This window comes from Crocodylus siamensis, chromosome 15, assembly GCF_052110815.1.
Source record: "Crocodylus siamensis isolate JL-2025a chromosome 15, ASM5211081v1, whole genome shotgun sequence".
NCBI lineage: Eukaryota > Metazoa > Chordata > Crocodylia > Crocodylidae > Crocodylus > Crocodylus siamensis.
Genome location: NC_143409.1, coordinates 34,820,879 through 34,847,809, shown reverse-complemented (window position 1 = coordinate 34,847,809; position 26,931 = coordinate 34,820,879). Strand labels below are relative to the sequence as shown.

The 26,931-nt window shown below is 41.1% G+C and overlaps 1 protein-coding gene across 2 annotated transcripts in view; it reads right to left on the bottom strand.

Annotated features, from left to right (window-relative positions):
• Positions 1-1,223: 1,223 nt before the first annotated feature.
• The window catches only part of OTUD7A (OTU deubiquitinase 7A), a 305,631-nt gene continuing 279,923 nt past the window's right edge, over positions 1,224-26,931 (bottom strand). For both annotated transcript variants that reach the window (XM_090028797.1, XM_090028798.1), the window contains 3 exons: positions 14,520-14,634; positions 14,137-14,221; positions 1,224-11,060 (listed from right to left, as the gene is read on the bottom strand). In XM_090028797.1, coding sequence (XP_089884923.1) covers positions 9,630-11,060; positions 14,137-14,221; positions 14,520-14,634 — 1,631 coding nt within the window. In that variant the 3' untranslated portion in view covers positions 1,224-9,629. The remainder of the gene's footprint in view (positions 11,061-14,136; positions 14,222-14,519; positions 14,635-26,931) is intronic.

The window sequence follows — 26,931 nt, the reverse complement described above, 5'->3', positions numbered from 1 at the left end:
ATTTAATGACTTGGGAACCAGCTGAAAAATGATCAAATGTTTTATCTGTAGATGAAAGTGATGGTAACTAATTATATCACTGAACTACTAAAACGGTAGGGAGAGGATCAATCAGCTTCTTTCACATGGGATGAACATTTAGATTAAAATTATCACATACAGAGAAACCTGGAAAGTCACCTCAACTTTAAATACATCTTTTATATACTTGTTTTATGTATAAATTTTTCATTCCAAAACAATCCCCTGCTAAACCTGTAGAAATTGATAAATGACAATAATAAACTAAGATCAAACTCTGAAAAATGAGAATGATTATTTGAATACAAAAAACTTAATTCTTGCCTTAGAAAAATTAATGCATCTTACTTCATTCCAGTGTTAGCACTTATTTAAACAGTGGTGAGTGCCAACTACAATCTTTCTTCAGAGGAGGGACTCTCGTATAAATATATTTACTCTACAGGTATAACAAGTTTTAAAAATTTGGAGTTTTTCATGTTATGAGAAAGAGTTGCATCACCTGTCCTGATATTTAAGATTTTATGTTACCTAACTTTGGTTAAAATTGAAGAAAGTTTTTCAACTTGCCATTGAAAGGACTTCAGTGAGTCCAAAGGGGTGGCAGCCAGTTTATTTCAATACTTGCACAATCAAACTGTTGCTTGCACATGTACATTGAACACAGAAAGCCAAATCTTCTCTACTCAGGAAGAACTCACAAAGATTTTAATTGCGATTTGCATTAAGGGCAGAACTAAGATCTGTGTAGAGGCTTAAAGAGAAAAAGAAAGAAAGTTATCCACATGTAGGAAGCTATGCAGAGAGTTCTGCTGGTAGGTCATGTAATAGTTGTTGATAATAAGGTGACCATATTAATTAGGTGTGTATAACTCTAATATACAATGTATTCATTAGAGGAGTATCCTAAAAATGTTGCCCCTGCTTGAGATGCATCTGGCTTAAATCATAAAGATCCATGCAACAGAAAATGTACATCAAAGGTCGAGAATCCATGTAAACACTGTCTAGATTTTCAAAGCTTGATCCGTCCTTTCTATGAAGAATAATTACAATCACAAACATCAAGGAAGAGCAAGGAGGCTGTCTACAAAGAGTAAAGTCTTTCATTCATGCAACAGTCAATTGTAGGGCACAATGAAATATGCATAACAGTTTTTTGCCACCAAAAAACAAACAGAAAACTGAAATGTAAAAACACAAAGGCTATATATGGCTTTAAAAACTGCTTCACAACAAAATGTCTACATTTATGGAAGCACAAGCATTCTCTGGATGTAACAGGAAGTTTATCAGGATGAATGATGGGTTGGGAAACAAAGGGAAAGATTTATTGCTCCCCTGGGGAAAAGTACAAACCTAATCTAGCTAATTGGGGCAAAGTCCTGTACAAACTGTTAATGTCAACATAGTATGAGACTCCAATTTGGAGCTCCTGTCTACTGAGGTCTGTGTGGCTAATTCCATTTGTTATTTAATTTAGGCTTAAATCCTATTTGTTCTCCTTGGCTTAGGCTGAATGAACTGCATTTTGTATTGTGTGCATGCAAAGCTCTTTGAGAAGCTCGGAGGGAAAAGTAATTTTTATACTCTGTAAGCATGATATACATTTTACAAATGCTGCATTTACAGCACTCAGTCTTGGAACAGATGATAAAACCACCCCCCTCGCTATAGGGTCCTCAATATTAAAACATGAAGGCAGATAATAGCAATGTTTAGGGACAATGGTTACTTAACTACCCCGTTTGGTCCTGCCCAAACTCAATGTTCTTAAAAGAGAGAGAGAAAATACCGGTCACGTTTTTTTGCCACATCCCCTACGTAGTGAGGGAAAAAAACCTTCTGAGTTACTTAACCTAGCATAACCTAAGTGCAGGCAGGTAGGGTTGTACAAGGCAGCATCCCACCGACACTGTCTTTAATAGGGAGAGAGGCTGGTCACAGCACTGATGATCCCAGTGGGGGGTATCCATATTAAAGATGAGGGCAGCTTAGTCTTTTCTGTTTTGATCAAATTAAGCTGAATGCTCAGATTCCTGGCAAACTGCCAACCCAGCCTTTGCTCAGGCAATGTTTGGGTGCCAATGATGCAAGCCTTCTAATTTGATTCTCCTGTACATTAGACAGGCGCACAGGGCCACCTTCTCCTCTCGGCTGCAGCTGTGTAACTTCATCATTATGCTGATATCAAATGCATGTGTAATCAAGGGGAGAATTCAGGTCACTGACTGCTTTCTACTACAACAAAAAGCATTAAAAGGGTCAAACAAAAAGCAAACATCATTATGAAATGGAAACATTTAGGTGCTGCTTTAGTACAAACCTTTCTGTCATGCCTCTCCCATTTCAGAGGCTACAGGTGAAGTCAAATTTGTTTTGCTCTAGAAGGGGAGAAAAATCACAATTTTTCTCCCTCGAAGAGCTTTTGCAAGGAATTCAAAAATTTGAACCTTTACATAGATGAACAGCCAAGCGTTATACTTCTGTTTTCTGAGGCTATGTGAAATGATCCACAAAACATCAGCTTAGGCAGACAATGGTTTTTCATATCAGGAACTATAGTCTCCTCAAAACATTTTGTTGCCATGGTTACTCTTACCCACCATTTACCTAATTGCTTTACTCCCTTTCCTGCTCCTTTTCATTACGGGTTTCTGTCACACAGACACTTAGCAAAGAATTGTAACTTTCAAGAACACCGTCTTTAAAAACTCCATGTGCTGCAAACAACCATACAAAGCAGACAGTTTTACAGCAAAACATAATTATGAAGGCCAGAGCAGACTACAGCAATTTACAGTCATGGTTAAATGAGGAGTTGGGGACAGAGGCTGCATCCAGTTAAGTGACTCTCAGTCCCCAGAGAGCCATAACTTTAAGGCTGTTTGGAACATGGTGGCTTTTACCTACGCCATATGTTCCACAGTGCAAATGCGCATCAGCCATTTAGATTCCCTTGGTACAGTACACGCATTCAGGTAATGGGAAGTAAAATAGACTGATCAAAAACCAGCATGTTCATGCAAGAAAAACAAATTGTCATGATCATGCTTTGCAAGAAAAAACCTAAAGACACGGTCCCCTAACAAACTAAGGAATCCTAGCCCTAATAAGAAGATAGGTATTAAATGGACAATTATACTGTATTTCAGTACAAGGCAGGTTTCTCTATATCCAAGCAATCACTTTATAAATGATTGCAGTTATTTATACACAAACTGATAATCACTAAAGGTGAATATAATTTTCATTGATTCAAAAAAAAAAAAAAAAGGGGGGGGGGGCGGTAGAGGAACTGTATAGAAACACCCTGAATACAGGCTGGAAAAAATATTCACCTTTAGGCACCTAGGCTGACTTGATTTCCTGAAGTCATCAATGAAGTATAAACTCCCATTGAAGTCAATGTTCAGCACCTCTTAAAATCAGGCCACTCATTTTATTAGGCCAAATACATTTTCAGGGTCCTTATTTCAGGAGTTGAAATTTGAAAATTTTGGTTGCAATACATACAACTTCCTACATTTTAGAAACTGTTTGGAGTTGTGATTTAGGTATGCATTAGTTACAGTTTTCTGTTTTTGCAAAATTTCTCAGATATTGATATGTATGGCATGAAATATTATAAAGAAATAAAATCTGAATAATTTAAGCTGATATGCAAATTGAGTGTCAGTGTACATACATTGGAAAGCAATATATAAGATACAATTTACCAGTTAGAAGTTGACATCTCTACAATATAGAGTGATTTTCTCCATGCATAGCTAATTATTACACTGGCTTTGAAATCTTGTTTTATTTATTTGTTAGGATTAATAATTCATTAATACAATTTTTGAAAGCCCAAATAAATCTACTGTGGTGGATTCAAAATGAGTTATGAATCTCAGCTCAACAGTCTGTGCAGAAGGCTTTTTCATTTGGGGAAAAAAAACCTCCAGGTAAATTTATGACACTGAAGCTCCTTATAAAAGAGGGCATGAGTTTAAGTCAAGAGAATGCAAGGGAAGGAGTAGTACTGTACCAAAATATATAAACACAAATTTAAAGCTTTTCAATAAAAAAACATTTGTATATTCCAACTTTCAACAGACACTGGAGTGCACAACAGACAAAAAGCAGTCAGAATTTAGGAGAACATTTACAAAGCTTTCTTTTCATGATTAATGTCTACCAGTATTTCTGAAGTTAACCTATTAAAATGACAACCCTGTTTATAATAAAGGCGCAAAATATTGCTCTGTAGCATATTTTGAAAATAATATAAAAATAATTTCTATATTACAGTTTAAACTTGGCTTGTAAAATTCCAACATAATACAGCCTTAAATCTACAAACAGAACACACTTACAAACACCTTTCTTCTTTTAACAATATACTATTTTTAGTCATATATACAGGAAATTAATGTGCAAATTAAATTTAAAAATAGTATAGTTTACTGCAATAATTCAAAGTCTATGCTCTATACTATTTGGCGATACTCCATGAAAGTTGCCATCATTTGAAACAAATATACCTGTAAATACACTGAAAGAGACTTAAAATGGACTGTGCTGAAAAGCCTCTTACAATGAAGGTCAATTAGTTTCTGGGTCTTGGTCTATTTCCATCAGGAACTGAATGTTTAATGATGCATAAAATATTCCAAATGTGATGAAGAAATGATTCCTTATTCAGGATTGAGAGGTGTGCAAAGTCCTGTCCACTACTCCTCAGGCAAAATTCTCACAGGTTCCCTGATGAACTCTGCCTAAGGAAGATGAGGAGGCATTTGATCTAAAGGGGCCAAATTTTAGACCTTGATGCCACAGACATCACCATGTTTACCAATTTTCTGCACTGAAGCAGGCTCACTGATGTCAGGGAGACTACTACTGTGCCTCATAAGGCTGAGCGCGTGTCTAACCGTTTGCAGGATTAGGGACATTAAGGACAACGTTTTGGCAGCCCAGCTTGCATGCATTATTTGATATGAACACTTTCTGCACAAGAAGACTAAAACAAACCTAGATGCAATCACGCATTACAGATGAACAAAGGCTGCTGTTGTCCTAGCAGATTGTTCTGATCTCCATTCAGGCAGCTTGTCTCAGCAAGCAATTAATCAGCTTCAGGCTATGCTAAGTAGCCCCTCAACACTTCTTACAACATGAAAGGCTGCTGTCATCATGGACTCTTGTGCGTTTAAGGGAACTCCCAAGCCTTGACCTGGTCTAGAAGAAGTTCTTAATAAACAAGCATCACAAAACATGCTTGAGGAGAATCTCTTTTTAGAACCTTTTTGCACATTATCTTCTAAGTGAATGTGGAAGAGCAGCCTATTAACTGTTAGAGAAAGCCTGGTCACACTTTTTTATTGAATGGTGCATTTATAAGCAGTTTATAAAGCTTAATACATTATTGATAGTTAATCAATGGTGAGTATATCTAACATACACTGCAATAATCTGTGACACTCTCCTCTGGATGAGCTTATTGCCATTGACAAAACAAGCTGCCTATCTCTGAAATGTACTTATAACAGCCATTGCTCCTCTAGTAGCCCTTTATATGCTGCTTAGGAATGGAACTTCAATGTAAAGTGCGACTGAGACTTATGAATTATAGGTCTTTTTCTTTTTTACCATGAACAGACCTTTGAATCAGACAGAATTGATGAACAAGAGAAAACACTTGCCTAAGAAGTATTTTGTTTAAAGAGTTTAGAGTAAAAGTAGCTACATATTAAAAACATCTAAACAATACCTACTTCCTCTAACCTACATTTCTCCTATGAAGACATTTTTGCATTTGCATGTAGCTTTTTTTGTTAAAAGTGGGGCTTTACCCTTGAGAAGTGGACAATAACGTATTTAAATAATATATTTTCTCTCGTTCAACACACACCTTTTCCCCACAAATACAGCTTCTGGAAATTGGTGTGTGCCTTGAATGTGAGAAAGTACAGTAAGAGCAATTTCTGCTGCTTATCAACATGCGATCCACAGGGAGCAGGCTCAGCTCCCTAGCTGCTGCTACTCAGTTACTGCAAGGAAAGATTTTCCCCCCTTCATTCTGCCTTTCAAAAATAAGGTGTGTATCATATTCTGGGGCACACTATGTGAGAAAATACAACATTTTCTCATGGCTTCAAGCTCCACGTGTACACCACAATTTTCTCAAAACTGCAAGTTACATTTAAAAGAAGGAGTTCTGGCTTGAGGTAAAGAAATCACGGGCTGACATGCGGAGCTGCCGTATCATGGACAGAGAGCACAAAATTAAAATCAGAAAGGTAAAATATTTCACTGGTAGCATAGCCACCATCAGCTAGCACCTGGGATCGAAGGGGAAGCCTCCAGAAATCTAAACAGCCGAGAGCTATAACAGACACATACTTTCTTGTGGATTGAGCAGAGTGGGGCACGCAATACTCATCAATCTGGGACTTATGCTTGTTCCAGAATCAGAGACAGCAAAAGGGTTGACAAATATACTACTCATGCAAAAGAACAGCAAAAAATGAAGCCAATGGTTATTCTCCCTATCTAATTCCTTGGTGTGCATTTCATTTTATTGCTGACGGACACAAGCCACAAGCTGCATCCACAATAACGTTTGTAATATTGACTCTCTGCTGTAAGCTCAATAGAGCAGGCACTATATTTAATTGTTTGGACTGTATAGTGCCAAACAGTGTCTGTGTTAAATAAATCATAGCAGTGAATGGGATTGCAGTCTGATTTCTGTTCAGGAATAAGGAAGGAAAAACTGTGGGGACACATAAATGGATTAAAGAATGTTTTGACAGTGGAGAGAGAAGATTTAGCAAGCAATGGCCAATTTCAAAATAATCTCTTTAAGAGCTGTCAAATGTAAAATGGTTAGGAGTAGAAAGGGGTGCTGGGAAAAAGTTTTTAAAACCGTCCTGAGTAAATTAATCATGGAGTATCAAGGATGGGCTGCTGAGGAAAGGGACTCCTGTTTAATTGTGCCTATCATGATTACAATATGACAGGTTTACTCTAAAGACTTTAAGAAACACATTCTTACTGATAAGAATCATGGAAACTTATCAAGAATTTTCCAGACATGACAGAGAGAACTTTAGAATAATTCTGATACACTTCTGTGACTATTCAGCCAGGCAATTCAATGTGGAAAATATTCTAAATTAAGGCGTTAATCTGTTCAGTAATGCGAAAAAGTTATCACTTGTATAAATGTTGATTTTTCTGTAAAATTTTTCCCACCTCCTTTTAGGTGTACTGCGTCCTAAAACTTTCTATAGGCAAAATTAGTTTATTTAAAGGTTTAAACAAGCAAAAGATGTAGTTGTTATGTGTGTGCTGTTACCATACTTCTTACCCAGAAATGTCACAGCTGAATGAAATGGACTGGTATCCATTTCTGCCAATTTGTCATGCTTAGGTTTATAAAGAAGCATTTCTAGGCATTTCAAATGCCACTGCTATTCTAAGGCTCTGAACATTCTTTACTATTTCTTTCTTTTATTCAATGCGTTTCTGTCCCTTCTAGTTTCTGTCTCTTCCATCATAACAAACACAGTCAAGCATGCTCAATTTGCTTTAACATGATCTAAAAATCACAGATTTCTTTGGCAATGAGAACTATATGTAATCACCACAGCTAAGTGAAAAAGAACACTGCATATCAGTGAGGACATGATTTCAAGAAACTTGCACACCTTAGGGAGGAATCATACAAAGGGAGTTTGAACAATTCATTAAGTCTGATAACATGTCCCATTCATGAAAAATGGATGCAAGTTCAATAACATTCACCATATGTTCCAAAGACGGTTGAACTCATGAAATGCAGGTCTGGATTCATTAAGGAGCTAGTCAGGTATTGCCCACCAGTTTTTTGTAAATTCTTTTTGTCTTTGTGTGGTTAAGTCTCTGATTCAACAAAGCATTTAAGTATGTGCTTAACTTTAACCAGCTGCCAGCATCCCACTGAATGAATGGGATACCAGTAAACGTTACTTGTTTTCTTGAGAAGAATGGAGTTAAGTATGAGTGTAAGTTATTGGCTAAATCAGGGTTTTAGAGAATGTCTCTGTATTTGCATGAAAGCTAATTGAGAGGTACTTCACTTCAGCTAAATATTATTTGGTATGTGAGATGAAAATTAGGGTCTAAGCCTCTTGTGGCCTGGGAAAAATGCTATTCAATATTTGAATAAAACTGGACTCGTGATCCTGACCGTGGCAGAGAATCACAATTAGCAGAGTTGTTAAGGAAATGACCCTTCAACAAAAATGTAGGTGGATAGAGAGTCATTGTTTTCTTACAAATGCAACTGCACTAACAACTCCAATTTTATTTATTTGCATTGTTTGGTGGCAAAAAATGCAAATCATATAGTCAGAAAAACTTGTAAAAATAGACCCCACAAAATCTACCCAGACAGTATGTGCGATCCCATTTATCTGTTGTCACAAACACTCAAAATTGTATTTTCAAAAGAAGGAGTAGTGTCATAAACGCTTATTGAAATATCAGGACATGAAGATGTGTAAATCGACAGCTGAAAGAGTATTCATGCTGGAATTTCACAGCCATTTTGGAAGCTCCTTGTGGGGGGGGTGTTATTCAGTACAGACAACTCAAACAATAGTTGTTGCCAACAGAATGGAAGTAATGTGTAGATGAAATTAGAGAGAATTAGTTTTGCGAAGACCACTATCTTGTAATTTTGGTGAATTAACAAATTATTAAAAATTGAGGTCAGATCATGTCTAGAGAAAATTAAATTAATGTTACATATTACCTCTGCTGAACAGTTTAGCCAGCTCTGGATTATTCCACAAATTTCTGGTTGGTTAGTGGATTCATATGCCAAGATTATTGGATGGTGTACAACAGACACCATATTTTTCCCCACAACATTCAAAATTTGTTTGGATATCAACAAACAAAAACAGCCCAAATGTCACTTTCCTGAAAGAGCCAAACAAAATCCAACAGAAACTATGGCTATAAAGACAGAGACCACATGAGTCCAGACCTTCAGTCACATGCTCCAAAGAGACTGCATTTCAGACTAAAATGAATACAAAAGGTTTAAAAGAAAGAAATGTGTTGCTATGTTAAAAAATAAGCAGTGTGCAAAATTACTTCCCTTCCGAGAAAGGGTCATGAAAAATGCTGTCATTACTGAGAAAAAAATACTACTGGCATTATGATGGCTCTACAATTTCAAATGTATCAGAGGCAGATGCTATGCTATGACAATGCCACATTGCCAACATTATGACTTTTCCCTATCATTCTACTACCTGAGTGATGTCAGTGTAAATTCAGGCACCATTAGTAAATTTTTGACCAAACGTATTCACAGCACTGACAAAGGAGTAAACAACCTTTCAGCTCACCCAGCGTATGTAAAAAAAAGACACTGACAAAATGGAAAATAATACATTTTTATGATAAATTAATCTTCTTATTTCTGCATTGACCTGAAAAAGCGACAAACTAGACATTATGTACCATCATTCCCTTTTTAGGATTCCTTTTTCTATAATCCATCACTATTTACTTCATATGTAAGAAAAGAGTGAACCTAAGCAGTCAGGGAAGGATCCTGACAGTCCTCAATGCCTATGTCCCTTACTTTCTCTCTCCCTGCGCTTTAACTCCTCTTTGTAGCAGTATGAACAATAATTTTCCGTTTCAGGACGACCATAAAAGGAACAGTTCTCCTTCTTGCAGCGGTTCTGCTGCATGGAATAAATAGGGCAAACTGTGCTTCTGCCTCGATTTTTATCATTGTTCAACCAGGTCTGAGGTGCCTCCTCATCAGCATATTCTAAGCAGTCTCTAATATCACCGGTATTAAACCCATTTGTATATGTCTGCGACTTATGTTCAGTAGGCATAGTGTAGCTCAGCGATTCCACTGTGTTCACGGTGCGGATACCTGCTATCCGGGCTGGGCTATAGCTCTGTGAAGACAGTGATCTATTCTGTTGGGGATAAGTGGCACAGGTTTTTAAGGTGCCAACCACTGGCTTATAGGTATCATCTTGGAAGCTTGATGGCTTGCAGTTGACATCATGCAAATGGATAACGCTTTGCCTTTGAACAGGTGGAGTATGGCTATAGTGGGCAGCTACTGGAATGGGTCCACTTTTCTTAGCACCATTACTAGGTGAAGAAAATGACCCAGGAGTGGGACTAGTGCGATCTTTAAACTTTAAAACCAGTTGAGTTGTATGGCTTTGAGGCAAGACTGGTGATGCCCTGTCCTGAGGAGATGTTTCCAACTTTTCTTTTGAATATGCTTCTTGTTCCAGCTTCCTGCTGGATGACCCATTGAGTGAAGCCTTTTTCTCAGCCTCCTTTCTCTTCTGTTCCTGCTCTGCATTGAAGCGCTCTTGGGCACTGGTCAAGTAGTAACCTATCATCTCCTCGTGGAACTGATGTCTATGGCTGGTCAGTAGGAGGCCAGCAAAAATAAACTTGCGTTCACCTTGCATGGCAGCTCTCAAAATGTTGAGGCTGAGCTTCACATCAGTGCTGTACTTCCATGGGTCAGACTGTTTGTCAGAGAGGGACTTCGAGTTCATTTTTTCAACGGGTGAGTTGCTTGCTTTGTCAGTAGGAGATGGAGTTGTCTTTTCAGATGGAGAAGTGCTTGCAGACTGTCCTGACTCCTCCTTGCTCCCTTTGCGGGACTTAGACTTCTTCTCTTTGACTCTGTCTATGATGTCACCATTCTTCCCGTTTCCTGAATTTGCTCTGCTCATCTTGCCATGCACCAGCCCCCCGAGCCCACCCATATTCTTTTTCAGCTTAATTCCTAGGGTTTTACTGAGGCTTCCAAGCTTATTGGCAACTGAATCCGTCCTATTTTTGTCTTTATCCTTCCTTTGTTTCTCCTTTTCTTTTTCTTTACCATTTTTGCCATTATTGCCATTGGAATTACTACAGATGGAGTCTCGGTCTGAGTCCATTGAATCAGCCAGAGACTGAACATCTTCCCCTGCTGAAGCAGTTGGAGATTCAGGCTGAGCCAAAGGGGCCTGTTGAAGGAAGGTAATTAAAATTAGATACAATTAAATGATTTTGCATATGGAATAACTTAACAACAGCAGCAGCAGCAGCAGCAGCAACACCACCTCTGCTTCGATTTTTTCTTTAGACTGGCAAAATCACTGCTTTTATTTTTGTAAATTTAATTAACCTTTTCATTGTATAGGCCCAACACAGTTCACACTAGTCTTCTGCCTCCCCTGAACAGATGTTGCCAGTCATATTTAACTCTGGGACTCCACTGATGACAGACACCATATATACTAGAAACTCAGCTGAGACCACAAACTCATTTCATTTGTAACCCCAGGAATAAAAATAAACTTCCAAAGTTAAAAAGAAACCAGTCTAACCTGTCTGTATAAACTCTGAAAAAGGGTTCACTTGGTCGATCATTTGCTAAGAGATGCGAGTGGCATAAGTGCCCTTTGCACTCAAAGACTACAGTGGGTATTGAGTGTGCTGAGCATCAAGCCTCACACATCCACCAACACAAACACAAAATATTTAATTAATGAGAACTGCTGAGTAAAATTCACTCCTATGCAGAGAACTGGAACGGGGCTTATACATCAATTCAGTACTCTAATTAAAGCTTGTGATGAGCTTCTGCACAGGGATGGAATTCAGAGAGGAAGAGCTGCACCTCTACCGGGGAATTACTATGTGCATCTTGCTTACCCACTCAAAATCAACTCATCAATAGCTAGTTTTTTATGACCTTGGCTGTTCAGAAAAGTGCAACTGAAATGTAGTTACACTCTCAGTTGAGTGATTTAATATATTATAGCTTGCTGGCTCTCCTTTTCTGATATAAAGAACAGATGCTCATATAAACAACAGAAACAGCCACAGAACTTTTGAGTTATATATGTACATGCTTATCCTTTATATTACTGAAACACTAAATACTGGAAGCAAGAAATAGTACGATTTAACTTTTATTTCATCAAGCAATAGAGCAGGGGTGGCGCTGGGGGGAGGGTTTTGGGGGGGCTATAGCCAGTCCAAAATTCACCTTAGCACCCCCATAGCCACCCCTCCCAGTGCTGCCCCTGTCAGAGCCCCCTGCCTCCCCACTGGGCTGCTGCTACTTGCCCCGCACAGCTGAGCCTGCCCCGCTCCTGCCCACAGAGGCAGAGTGCCTTAAGTGGTTATTGTTAAAAAAACCAAATAAGTATGTTAGCCGGAAGATGTATATAGCACAGCCCTCCCCCACAATTTTCTGTCTAGTCTACCTCAGCCCCCACACCAGGAAGAGGCTGGTGCCACCCCTACACTAGAAGTAAAACTTTGCTGACTTTGAAATCAGTAGGATATTTGCCACAGATTTCTGTGCACCCAGGATTTCTCTTTAGGAGTTTGCTTCATTGCAAAGTTCAACCAAGTTCATAACCATTTCACAAAACAACGTCCATCCTTTGCTGTCAAGGAATGAAAAGGCATTGAAAGTTTTTCAGCCCCAGCAATACTAATGGCACTGCAGACAGGTTAACACAGTGGCAGAAAAAAGGCAAATCTGTTATGAGGGAGGTAATCTCAAAGTAAGTAGACAGACTGCAGGTGGGACTATGGGGATCTGTCACTGCATAGGGTTGTCAGAGACTGTGGGGGATTAATTGGACATGGTAGATGAAAGAGATAAGAGAAAGAGACTTGTTTGTAGTGGGAACCATCAGGGGGTGCTTAGACCAATGAAGAGAACTGAGAAGGAAAGAAATTTGAGCTCTGAGGAGACAGAACATCATGGATAGGAAAAGGAAGGATCAGAGTCTGAGGGCAAAAGTCATGCCTTGGCTAGCTTGCATTTCTGTTGTGCTCTACTTGACTTGTATTACTTCAAGGGCTTAGATTGCTCCATCACCAAAAAAGAACATAACAACCAGGTATGTTCACAAACTACTAAAGCAGAGTTCAAAAGCCTTGCCAAGCATGAGGACCAAAGGCTGCATCTTCTCCAACAAGACATTGCAAAAAGGATACAGACTACATCACCAGATTAGGAACTTTAGTACAAGGTAAACAGTAAAGTTCCTTAGTCCTTTTCTGCATCACTGGGGAGACTCAGCCTAGAACCATTTCTAGATTGTTATCTGGCTTCTTATTATAGATAGAGATGTGGACACCTTTCGATCACCAGAGATGTTCACCAATGCACCATGTGACAAGTGAACACCTTTGCAGTGCTCCCTTCTATGAAACCTGTGGATGTTCAATTTTCTCTAGCCCCTTTTCCCCTTCCATGATTTCCTGGATCTTTTAAAATTTCTCGCACAAAAACAGGTAAGGGAAATTCTGCACAAATTTAACTTTTTACATTCTTAAAAACCCTTGCCATTTTCTCCACACTCTCAATTCCTCTCCTCATCCCATCTCTCTGTCACCATCAGCTACCATTAACTAACCAATAACTAACCCCCACTTCATTCTATGTAAGTTGCATAGGAGTGTTGTATCGCTGCGTCCATGCTGGCACCCTAGGTCTGCAAAAACTCCATCCTCCCATAGTGCCAGGCTACCAATTTGGCAACGACTTGTAGCTTTTCAGGCACCTTTTAGTGAAAATGTGAAGCCAGGAGTTTTTAGTGTGTATAAAAGAAATGGGGTCAAATTTGGCTCTTGGTGCTGAAAGGGCAGATGAACTTCCTGGGACATAATGGGGGAGAGTGGGGTGGGGAGTCTAAATAGTTCAGGAGAACATTAAATATGTGAAAGTGGGTCTTTGGCAAGAAGCAAAGAAAAATAATTTCATTATGGCAGAAGAAAAGCTGTTGTCATCTCATCTCTACTGCTCTCTTACCTTTCCACAAGAAGCTGCTTTTCAGCATGAAGCACTTATTGTAAAAGGGACCAGGCAACTGTTTTATAGAAGGCTTTAAAAAAGTAGACGGAAAATGTACATGTCTAATCCCAATCTCACTGAACTCCAACAAGCCTTGGGCCTCTTCAACTGCTCCATTCTTCAGGTGGTTGTACACAGTTAGGCAAACCCTACATCCTACCCTGTCAGCATACACTTGACTCTAGACCAGGTGCCTCATGTTGTTTAGACAAATGGAGGTTTACCCGTGTTTCAGATGGTATGCGTATCCAAGTTACATTCATGTAGCTGTGCAGAAGATTAAGCTTTGCCTCCAGAGACAGAATCAAACTGAGGAAGAAAAAGAAAGAGGAAAGAAAACAGATTGATTAATTAGTTTAAAAACTTATATCTGAGGAAAGTTGATGCTTATATTTACCAAGAGAAAAGCTGTTCAGAGCAACCATAACTCATATCACAGTAACAGAATTGAGACCCACCCAGCTTTTTTTCCCCCTCAAATCAGGAGAGAACACGAACAAAGCCCTCTGTATTAGCAAGTGCCACGATATATCTATATCTATATATAACTATTTCTGCAGGTTCAAGACCCTGTACTATTAATTTTAGAGTCACAGTGAGGTCTTACTTGGCCAGTCTGGTGTTATCATTGTCATCTTTCCCCCACTCCCAGTCTTTCCCAGGATCAACCGCAAAGTGCAAAGGCAGTAACTTGTGTTCTGAGTCAGTCAAAGGGATCACCGCTGAAGGAAAGAAGAAATCAGGAGAGAAGAAATGGATTTAGCTGGAAAAAACAGCAGGAGAAGCAATAGACTGAAGGAAAGGGCCAGAAGGGGAACATGATGAAAAAGCATCTAACACTTTAAAAAATCTCTGAAATGCTTATAACTTCAGAAAATCCTCACTAATAAGGCCTTGCAGCCTTCCACATCTGCACCAGAGTCTCAGGCATGGGTAGATCCAGGATTTTGGAAAGGGCATCCAGGAGCAGTGACCTGTGCTGCAGGGGTGGCTACCCCTTGGCTCCGAGTCTCCCTGCTGGGGGGGTAGAGCATCCTTCAGGAGCAGTGGTCAGAGCCTTTTTTTTTTTTAATGTCCTTCGAGCAGGTAAGAGTCTTTCTTCCTTCCTCCCTTCTCATCCATTGTCCATGGCATGTCCTCCCCTGCCATTCTCTCCTTCCTTCCTTAACCACCACTGTCCCTGCTGCTGTTCCCAGCTGACCCAGGAGTGTGGGGACCCCAGAGCCACTCCTGTCCTGTTGCTGCATGTGGAGCCAGAGTCAACTAGAGACAGCAGGGGCAGCAAGCAGATTCCCACCCACTGCACTTGATCTCAGGCTGGCAGGGATCATAAGGGATCTTCCTGCTGCTACTGCTATTCCTGGCTGAGCCTGACTCCAGGAGAGAGAGGCTGGAGTGGGTACAGGAAGTGCTTTGGAGCTTTCCCTCAATTCCTGCCTCCCAGAGCTTTCCCTCAATTCCTGCCTCCCGGGGAAGCCAGAGACAGCAACGAGTCTGGGAGAAGTGCAGCTGAGGATAGAGGGGAAGGGAGGACAGTATTTTTGCAGTGGGAACATTTGGCAGATCCTTCTTTGCGACAGAGTCCAGGGATCTGCAGTCACTTCTGCTGGAAGAGAGAGGAAAATATATCTTTTTGTTCCCTGACCTGATTTGAAATCAGATTCTTACTTGCTTTCAGGACTTAAAAAAAAAAAAAAGTCCCTGCCCATTGCTTCTCCATGGTGGTTGACTGAATGGAGAGGTGAACCTATGCCACTGCACCCCACCTGGATCTGCCTCTGTCATCAGGTATTGTATTTGTTGGAAAACTATAGACTGTGCACAATCATACCCAGAGTCTGATTGACATGAATGAGGCAAATGGCATGAGCCAAGATGCAGTAAAAGTTGTTGGATCAGCTTCTTAGGCTGTGTCTATTTTAGACAGTTGTACTGTTTTAACTATACTGGTAGACTGGTATAGTTAAAGCTGTACCACCCCCTACTGTACATATACAATTAAATTAGCTAAAAGAGGAAAGGAAGAGGAGTTATATCAATGTAAAAAAAAAAAAAAAGTATGTCACAGCATAACCATGCTCACGTAAGGGTTTTGTCAGTAAAATTATGTCTATAACAATATTCACATCCAAAATATAAAGAGCTGTGCCTAGATAAATGCCATGTTCAGACCAGGGCTGGCTGCAATTCTGAGCAGGGATCCCAACATTTTGTAATGCACAATGTCCGTCTACAGTGATATCCTACATTGTAATATTGAAAATAGCTAAAATAAATGACAGTCACTCTAGCAACTAGCTCCCCAAGAAAAGTACTTTCACAAACAGGTCCTCATGTGTGTATATAAAAATGTACATGTGTGAATCATGGTTTTCATTTTTCACCCTTAATGTAAAAGTACTGTGGTTTGATAAAAGCATTATACATAGAAACAGAAAGGAAAGAGCAAGTCAGAAGATTTGGACTCAGGTAAAAAAAAACAATTAGGATATTTAAGAGTCTGAGGCACAGCCCACAGCATACATGCAACAGCATGGTAATTCAAGGACCGGGTCAGGTCCACTGAAAGGATCAGGCCATCTCCATTGCTTTCCTATTTTTGCTAGTTCAAGTTAGCGTTAGTCTCCAGCATGAGGTATGATAGCTCTGCTGTTTATTTAGCAAGGCAAAGATAAGTTTTACAGATTTGTATAGGCCTATTTTATATAAAGGAAGTTTTATAGATTAACTGCTTTCTTCATCACCACAAACAAGCCAAGAATAATGGAATAGAAATCTTAACTAACACTGAAATCTTTCTTTCATTTCATTAAAAAACAGAAAAAGCTGTGGGGTTGGACAGGGACTCTTTTTTTTTTTTTTTTTTTTAAAGAATTCTGTAGTTTACTATTGCTCCAGTGACAATCAATCAGGAAACGAGATTTTCCATAACACAGGCATAAATGACTTATTGTGGGTATTCAACCAAAGCCAAAGGGCAAAGGAACTCTGAAACCCATGGCAATGAATAATTCAGAGGTTATTACCTGTGCTGTAAACAATACTTAACTGTTATTTTCCAGCAGCACAAAAATATATTATCAGCTCTAGAAGACAGAGCTTTTCTGGCTAAGTGCTATTCATTACAGATCAAAACACAGGATATACTCTACCTTTTTAATAATCAAGCTGAAATAACTATAAAAGTGTGTTTGATTGGGATATTTCTGATAATGACTCTATTAGAAAGCTAAACTTCTTTGATCTTAATTTTCTACAGAGAAGGTGGGGGTGGAACAACAAAATGCTGTACATTTTTTGTGCAAACATTGCCCCCTACTGACTAGCAAAAAGTACTATTTCTTCGCATTTTTCCAGGTTTCTTTTGTGCAAAATATGAAAAACTGCAGGATATTAACTAATTTTCACTACAGATGCTGCTATTACATTCAGGTATGGATCAATGTGTTGCTAGACACTTTCAACTCTTTGAAGAAAGTATGTTTGGAAAGCAAGTACAGCATCTGATTTTTCAGTTTAAAATCAGAAAAGTTCTGCATTATAGTCACCAACTTATTGCTTATTAGAAAGTTCTAAAAAGTATCAAATAACAGCTGGAAGCAATTATTAAGGCTTGATTATGACCTCCCATGCACTGGGGTAATACAGGGGCTCACTTTAGAGGAACAAAAATGACAGATTCATTGTGGGGGATTAATTGGACATGGCAGATGAAAGAGATAAGTGAAAATAAAACCAAGTCCCTCTTTCTGAGCATCACTTCAGGTACTAAAAGGAATGTGTAGTCATAATGTTTGCTATGCAAATTAAGCTCAGTAAGCAAACATTATGTACTGCTTCAGGATTTACTGTGCACCTCACAAACATACTGTATTGTGAGATTACAGGTGCAATGGAAGGGCCCCCATTAAGCCAAAGATAATTTAATATTCAATCCCAGTGGCATATACTTCTGCCTCAAACCTATGCATGTAGGGACATGAAGTGTGATTTGATTTACATGGTTTTACCATGAGGCTTGAATCCCAAATCCCTTTATTATTGTCACAGTTGAGTCTTTGGATCAACATGTTCCCCTCAACCCCACAACAGAAAATACGGACTGATAAGAACATGGTAATTTTTGGGTTTCGCACACCTTCAAGATACTTAGATTATAGTTTCCGTTTAAAGAACAATGATAGGTACTTATTAACAGTTTCATAATATTTTTAAGGAATCCATTAAAAGTAGGTGTACTATTGATATTGAAAGTATACAAATTTGCTACTTACCAATAGTAGGATTTTTAAAAAAGCCTTTTATACAAAATAAGCTTAATTCTAAATTGTCCCAAGAGTGCCACACTAATCTCTCCCTCAAAAAACATATTAGGAGTTAAAATATTGTACTAATCTCCACATGTGCACATGGCTTATAAAGTTCCTTATAGATGGTATTGTTAAAGCCCTGCATTGAGAATATATACTGTAAAGTGACTCTTGTAGATAGCTTGAGATAGATATGAAGCAATATTATTCTTTTAATATAAAAATTAATTGCTGAACTCCTGGACTCCATTCTCACTGCAAAGGATTCCCTTCTCTCACAAAGGGAATTCACTATTGCTAATTTATTGTAAGCCCCCCCTCTGCTTCCCAAAGAAAAGCTCCCCGTCCACTCCCCATAGAAAAAGAGGCGATTTAAAATTCTAGGACAGACTTCACAGTCATTTCTACAATGAACAGGACCCAAATCGGGGACAATGATTCTATTTGTTGATTTGGATCATTGTCCTGATTTGATTTGGCCAAATCCAAATCTGAAGATTTGATGCTGATTCGGAGAATCAGCAATTCAAACATAGACACAACTTTAAATGTGCTTTCTACATACCTCAAGGTACCAGGCACGACTCGTGAACGCTTCCAATCTGGGGCAGATAGAACATCCCACAGGAGTGTGGGGGAGCCCCCGCCATGTGAACCTGGAAGTGGACCAGAAGTACTTCTGGGTCTGCTGTCAAGCATATGGGGGACCCTCCTGCATCATCCTGGCTCAGCGATTGGCCGCAGGTGGACCCTAGGTGTCCCCCCAGACCAAGGAGGTACCAGCCACCAAGCTAGGGGGCGGTGTTCATCGAAATGCTTCCCGGCAGACCTGGGAGTGGACCAGAAGTGCTTCCACTACAAACAGCTTGTGTGTCCACTACAAACAGCTCTGGGGACCCCTACATACTCCCGTGGGACACTCCATCTGCCCAGGCATCTCAGCATTCATGAGCTGTCTGGTACTTTGAGGTATGTAGAAAAACATTTAAAACTGTGTCTATGTCCGAATCATCAAATGTTTCCGAATCTCTCTGAATCGATACAGAGGATTCCGATTTGATTTGGAGAGATTAAAGGGTCTCCTGATTCGATTCGGATTTGGAGATTCAGCTGCCGAATCAGGTCAAATCCCTGCCAAATCAAATCAGTTACTGAAGCTTCACACAAGCCTAGTCTTTGTAGCCTCCAATTGGCTTACTAACAATACAGCTTACAATTGGCTGGTGCTCACACACAGTCAAGCATATTTATTAAAAACCATATGCAGTTAACACAATCTGAAACAGACTTGAGAAACAAGTCACTGCAACTATTCCTGAACAACAGCTTAAAAAAAATATGGCAAGTGGCTTTTTTCCATTTCACAGTTTGTCATGCTACTTGCACAGGGTCATAGTAGTATGTTTCCAGTCATTTGTCCTGTTGTCTCACAGCCCTTTAGACTGGTTTTCTTTTAACAGCCACCAAGCAGATTTTCCAGATATTCCTAAAGCCCCTGACAAACTCCAATGCTGGAGAGATGCTCAAGAGCAAAACTTTTTAACAAGTATATTACTGTAAATGTACTATTGTCAAACAACTGATAATTATTCCAAGTTGATTATGAGGAGTCCCTTCACTGCCCCTCCCCTCAAATTGTGCAGTCAAATGTTATTTGTAAATTTGTAAAGGCCTACAATTATGTTGCATGTATTTAAATTAAAATAAAAGTAATTCTTTATAGATGTTGATGGCCACAAACAGCTCTGTTCTCAAAAGGACTATCAGCTAGTAATGCCACCTTAATAACTTTTATGTACACTGTATATTACTTTAATATGCAGCCCAATGGATCTAGCCATGAGAAGAAAACCTTGTACAGCAGATTCTTCTAATGGCAGAGAGTATCTCTGAAGCTTGCTCTCTCACTCCTTGCCCAACTGCCAGTGTTGGGAACATGGCAAAGAATTGTTCCAGTCACATCCCAAACAAATTGCTGCGATAACAGTAATAAGTTATATGGATTTCTATGAGACCCGAGGTTGCTCTAATCTGTATGAGGAATCAGTTCAACAGCTGAAAGAAGCAGCATTCCCAGACATTCCCAGTGGCCCAGCACCACTTGGCTGAGCGGCAATATTCAAGCCTCACTCAGATTTGTTCTAACAGGTAATATGAAATCAGGTCACACTGAACACAATTTTGATTCAGTGGCCTCTGTAATTAACCAGTTACTGCCTTTGCTTGTATGATTGAATTAAAGTGAATCAGTCTGAAATGTACAAGCAACTTCCTAGGAAGTATTCAAGAGCAATAATAAATAATCAAGGTCCATATTTACTGCATTTACCAAAATCCAAGATGATTTTGAATTAAAACAACTCCCCAATAATTAGATTCTATACATGGAGACTTTTTAATGTGTTGTAATTTTCCATGTACAGAATCTAATTATTGGAAGGTAATCTTAAATTCATCTCAACCACAACTGCGGCAGGGAAAGCAGTGGTGGGGAATGAGGCCAAACTCCTACCCCTTGCCCCCACATGCCTCCCTCCCCACCCTTTGTCCCCCTATGCCTCTTCTACTTGCCCAACATCCCTATTCCCCCACCACATGCCCCATACCCCTCGCTCCCACTGCCTGTTCTCTACCACCTGCTACCTGCCACTTCTTCCCCCTGTGTCTATACCTGACCCCCTGTTGCTTGTCCTCCCCAACCACTTGCCCCTCTGTGCCTGGTCCTGTGCCTGCCCCTCTGCTTCATTTCCCCTTCAATACATACCCCCTACCCCCACCACTTACATCTGAAAGCAGTGTGGCTCTGGGCACTCAGTAGTAGGCCTGTGCAAAGCACCTAGTATTCGCTTAGGATTCAGATTCAGATGATTCGAGGGAGAGCGATTCGATTTGGTGATTTGAATCACTGTCCTGAATTGAACTGGTTGAACTGAACAGGCCCCATCCCCTGTCTGCTTGCCCAGCCTCATCTCCCTGGCATTTTGCGGGGGAAAAAGGGAAAAAAAGCCCTGTACTCACTGGCTTCTGCCAGGTGGGGCAAGGCGGGGATCCCCACTGCCCCCCACTGACCTGCACTGTGTGGCAGGGCTCTGCCATGATCCCCCAGGGGCCCCAATGGCCGCTGCAGCAGCCAGTGAGTGCAGGGATTTTTTTTCTCTCGAAGTGCCAGAATGCTGGGGTCAGGCAGGGCAGCCATTGACAGAGCTGGGAGAGCGGGCAGAGGTCAGGGGGCATTCGGGGGGGGGGAAGGGATGAAGGAGCAGGCAGAAGATGGGGCCTGGTGGGGGTCCCCTCATGGTTCCTTCACCCTTCCTCCATCTCCCCCCCCCCACACACTTACCTGCATGAAGCCTGGGTCTAGCTCCCTGCGGCGGTGAGCAGGGACTGCCCGAATCTCCATATCTCCTTTGAATCTTTTCTGAATCAATTCGGAGGTTCCGAATCAATTTGGACCTTTTTATTCATCTCCTGATTTGATCTGGATTTGGAGGTTCAGCTGCCGAATCAGGCTGAATCTCCTCCAAATTGAATCAGTAACCGAAGTTTCACACAACCCTACTCAATGGCAGCAGCTCCAGCCCAAACAGGCAGAAGCAGCAGTGGCAGCTTTGGGCCAGGGGACAGACAGTATATGTGCATGTTTCTTGGGGGAGGGGCCCTGAAGCTGAACTGCCACCTACCCCAGGTAGGTACTCAAATTTAAGACAAGGCTTCCTCCTTCCCCCAACCCTGCTGACCGGGGAAAAACCCCCCTCATCTTGGCTTTGAGTAAATATGGTAATTTTATTGATGACCACAGGGAACCTTCCCACACCTTCTGCAGGCTGATATAATTATCTGAAACACCCCTGAGGAGGACATGATGTTTTCAATAGAGAATATCGGATATAACGGCTAATATCAATGCTGGTGCCTATTTGAGATTCTATTCATCACCCAAGAGATAAATTGTGCTGCCTAATTATAGGAATACTTTGGAAACATGCAGTCAATACAAGGAACATGCAACAGCTTGCAATATTGCCAGTATTTCACTAGATGGCATTAGAGGGTATAATTTACTGACTGTTCTAATTAGAGCAGAGGGAACAAATCTGTTTGTTTGAGCAATACCACTCATAATTTTTCAAAGAGTATGCTACTTAGCAGGTGTCACTATAGAGAAGGGCTCATGAGTAAAACAGAAGGGATAACAAGCCTGTCTGCAGTTTGCTCAGGTGAGCTGTAGCTAGTACATGTTAGGCTCTCTCTCTCACAATTTTAAACTACAGGTTTGGGAATACTCTTACCACCATCTGGTGCCATAAAAAATTCCTGGTTCATTCTAACGTATGATAAGAGCAATATATTAACAGTTACAGAGTACCTTGGGGTAGTAATATTCAAGTAGTCAAGCATCCTCACTTATCTACTTCCTAGCACGACAGTTATGCTACATGTTTTAGGAGACCCCAAGCTGAAATTCAGAGATCCAAAAGGGCCCAAAACACTGAGCATTTTTTTCTAGGAACAGGGATTGCACCTACTACCAGGGCACACTGCGCTCATGGTCTGTGGACTATTTTATTCTGTTTTTTCATATTTTGCTTTCTGTAACAACAACTTCTGATACCATGACAGACTCTTTTTCTTTAATACAGTTACCACCCAGGCTTTGCCATAGGCATGATGGAAGGACAAATAGAAAAGCAGAAAACTTTCACATAAGTATAAGCAGCTTCCTTCATTAAAAAGGCAGTCTCCAGTTCAATAATTTCGTTACTGAACAACTACTTCCTCAAATACAAGATGGCTTCTAATTTAAGACAATCCCCCCAATAATTAGATTATATATATGGAATAATATAAGTTTGTTACAAATTTCTATGTATGGAATCTAATTAGTGGAAATCCATCTCAATTCCCCATCCCATGGTGGGGAAAGCAGCAGCAAGGGAGATTAGGAGCTCAACATCAACCCCTTGTCTCCCCGATGTCTGTGCCTGCCCTCCTTGCTGCCTGTTCCCTGTATAAGATACATAATTGTACACATGCGTATGATTGACTTTCAGATGTTTGGTGGCTACAGCAGAATCTATAGCCCTGAGTAAGGTACTTGGCTCTCTCTACATAATTCATGAGGCTAGACTGGCACCTCAGAATGGAATCCATATGTCCCTCCACCTGCCCCTTGTCCCTCATGCCTACCCCACTATCTGCCTCCCCCGCCCCTTGCTCCCACCTGCAACCTGTCTCCCTACCCTGGCTCCCACCTGCAGACTCTCTCCCCCACACCCTGCTCCCAAACCACCTACCTCCCTGTGTGCCTACCCCCTCCCCGTCCCTATTACCTTCTACTTCTGCTACAACTCTGCTCCAGATCGGGGCACTCAGCAGATATAGTGGCTCCTGGCCTGGCTGAGTCAGGGCTGGAGGGACTGGAGATAGAGCAGAGAGTGGAGGCAAGGGGAAGGGACAGGGGGAGCAGGCTGCAAGGCAGAGCTTGGGGTCGGGGGCTGGCACAGGCATGGAGGTCAGGATAAAGCTTTTTTCCCCCCTTCATCCTGTTTGAGGGGGAAAACCTCCTCTTGGACTTCAGTAAACATGGTATATAATTTTTTCAAAAGAAGGACAGTAATGATGAGAAAGATAAACTCTAAGAAAAACATAATTTTGGCTTAAGAGTGACATTAGAAAGTCCAATTATTTTAAAAAAATAAATTAACATTGTAATTCAACATATTAGCTGGTGTGAATTTAGAAAAAAAATGTGTCCATTCTGAGCATTCTCTTTGAAGAAACATCTCTATTTTCTTTTTTTTCCCTTTCTTTGGAAAAAATGTCATAATATTACCCTAAATTACATACTGAAGACTTTGATGGGAGAGGCTGGAGTAATTCTAAATGCATGTTAAAAACTGCAGTAATGAGACTATTGTGCCTAAAAGTAAATTATAATAATAATGATGATACTTTATACTTAGGCAGTGCCCTTTCATTCAAGGACTGCAGAATACCTTACAAACATGTTATTAAACCTTAAAACATCCCTGTGAAGTAGTTCAGCTCAGCACATTTGGCATGATTATTTATGTCTGCCAGCTATGACCAGGAAACTACTAAAAATCTTGTTCTTCCAGACAGAAGTTCTTGTAAGACCTATAACTATTCAGTATTACATGAATTGAGAAAATTATTCCTGAAAGAAATTAGATATCTTTCTGACAATGTGATTTCAGTTTTACTAACATTGTCCTGTTTCTAGAAGCTGGCAAAAAAGAAATGGATATAGGAAATTAGAAAAGCTAGATTTTTTTCACAAGCATATTGAAATGTTCTCCTTTTGATCAGTAGGCCTTCCTTTCATTGAAAGTTACAGTATACGCATGCATCCAAAGTAATAAATAATTCTCAACTGAAATACAATAAATACAAATAATTATATGTAGGAACTTAGTAGAGTATGTTCAGACAACATTCAGGAGATTAGCTACAGTACTTTTTTAGTTGAGGGGGCAAGTTTTGCTTTAAGTCACGGGCTCTATTTGGTTATGTGCAAATAACCTCCACAGAACACCCATCTCAGTCACTTGTGCGAATTCTTACGGTAGGCAATACTAAAGCTTGGCAATACTATAAGCAAGGCAAGACTAAAACTGTGGGAGGAGTTCATCTTCAAATGCCACAAAACACAGGATAACAGTTACAGTAAGTAAGAAGGGATAATTATCTTGTTGAGAACTGTCTAACAACTACAGCTGTACAGTCACACTTACGTGCTATTTGCAGTCTTTTTAAGTCATAGTTTCATAGTAGGTAGGGTCAGAAGGGACCTGAGCAGATCATCTAGTCTGACCCCCTGCCACGAGCAGGAAAGGATTCTGGGGTCAAATGACCCCAGCTACGTGATTGTCTAGCCTCCTTTTGAAGACCCGCAGGGTAGGGACAAGCACCACTTCCCTTGGAAGTTGGTTCCAGCTCCTAGCCGTCCTGACTGTGAAGTAGCGCCTCCTGATGTCTAGAATGAATCTACTCTCAATCAACTTATGGCTGTTGTTCCTTGTTACCCCGGTAGTGCTTGGGGGAACAGGGACTCTCCCTTTGCCTGCTGGTCCCCCTTGGCAAGTTTATAGGCAGCCACCAGATCCCCTCACAGCCTTCTCTTGTGGAGGCTGAATAGGTTCAGGTCCCTTAGCTTCTCCTCGTAGGGCCTATCCTGCTGCCCCCTGATCATGCAAGTGGCCCTCCTCTGGACCCTCTCAATGCTGTCCACATCGCTCTTGAAGTGCGGCGCCCACAACTGGATGCAGTACTCCAGCTGCGGCCTGACCAATGTCACATAGAGGGGGAGGATCACCTTCTTGCACCTGCTTGTGATGCATGTATGGATGCATGACAAGGTGCGGTTAGCCTTTCTGACTGCATCCCCACATTGGCAGCCCATGTTCATCTTGGAATTAATAGCAATTCCAAGATCCTCCTCTGCCTCTGTGCTTACGAGAAGGGAGTTCCCCAACCTGTAGGTATGGTGCTGGTTCTTCCTCCCCAGGTGCAACATCTTGAACCCCATCCTGTTCTCATCCCCCACCTCTGTAACCTGGCGAGATCTAGTTGTAGCCTGTCCCTCTCTTCCAGCATGCTCACTTCTTCCCACATCTTAGTGTCATCTGCAAACTTGAACAAGGTGCTTTTCACCCCCTTGTCCAAATTGCTGATGAAGATATTGACCAATGCGGGCCCAAGGACTGAGCCCTGGGGAACCCCACTGCCCACATCCCTCCAGGTCAAAAATGACCCATTCACCACCACTCTCTGGGTGCAGCCCTTCAGCCAATTTGTGAACCACCTCACTGTGCAGGCACTGACACCACAGACGTCTAATTTTTCAATAAGGATGGCATGAGAGACAGTATCGATGGCCTTCCTAAAGTCCAGGAAGACTATGTTCACCGAGACCCCTGCATCCAAGGCTTTTGTGACCTGGTCATAGAAGGCCAGCAGGCTGGTCTGACAGGACCTGCCTCGAATAAACCCATGTTGATTGCCCCTAAGCATAAACTCCCCTGCTGGCCCATCGCAGATGTGCTCCTGGATAATTCTCAAAGAGCTTCCCCAGGACTGAGGTAAGACTAATGGGCCTACAGTTTCCTGGCTTGCAATTTTATGCAGAAAACTACAAGACAGGTCAAGCATGAAAGTTAAGGGTGCACTGATAAAAATGTTTTGGGTTGATACCGATGGCCGATTATTAACAAGCTGTATCGGCTGATACCAATCCAATTGCTGAAATGCACTCCAGCAGCTTGATGACTAGTGTTCAGCTGGTAAGTCTGTTGAGAGGGGGACAGACAAAGGTTCCCATAGTGAGGGAGGGAGTGGGGCTGGGGCTTGGGCAGAAGCAGGGGCAGGTGCTGCCAGGATGGAATGGGGCACAGTATGCAGCTGCGGCTTATTTGGAGGGTGGGGTGGGGAGGCTCCTGCCAATGCATACACCCCAAGCGGAGGCATGGGGGAGCATGTGCCCGCTGAATCTGTGAGGGGGCTATGGTTCTGTGGGGGGGCTACAGCCACCCCAAAATTCGCCATAGCCTCCCTTCCCAGAGCTACCACTGCCTCACCCACCCCCACCCACCCTGAGTGCAGTCCAGACCCAGTCCCCACTGGGAGAGCCTGGCACAGCCCCAGCCCCAAATGTGCAGCAGCAGCCTGCCCTTGCCCTGCACACAGATC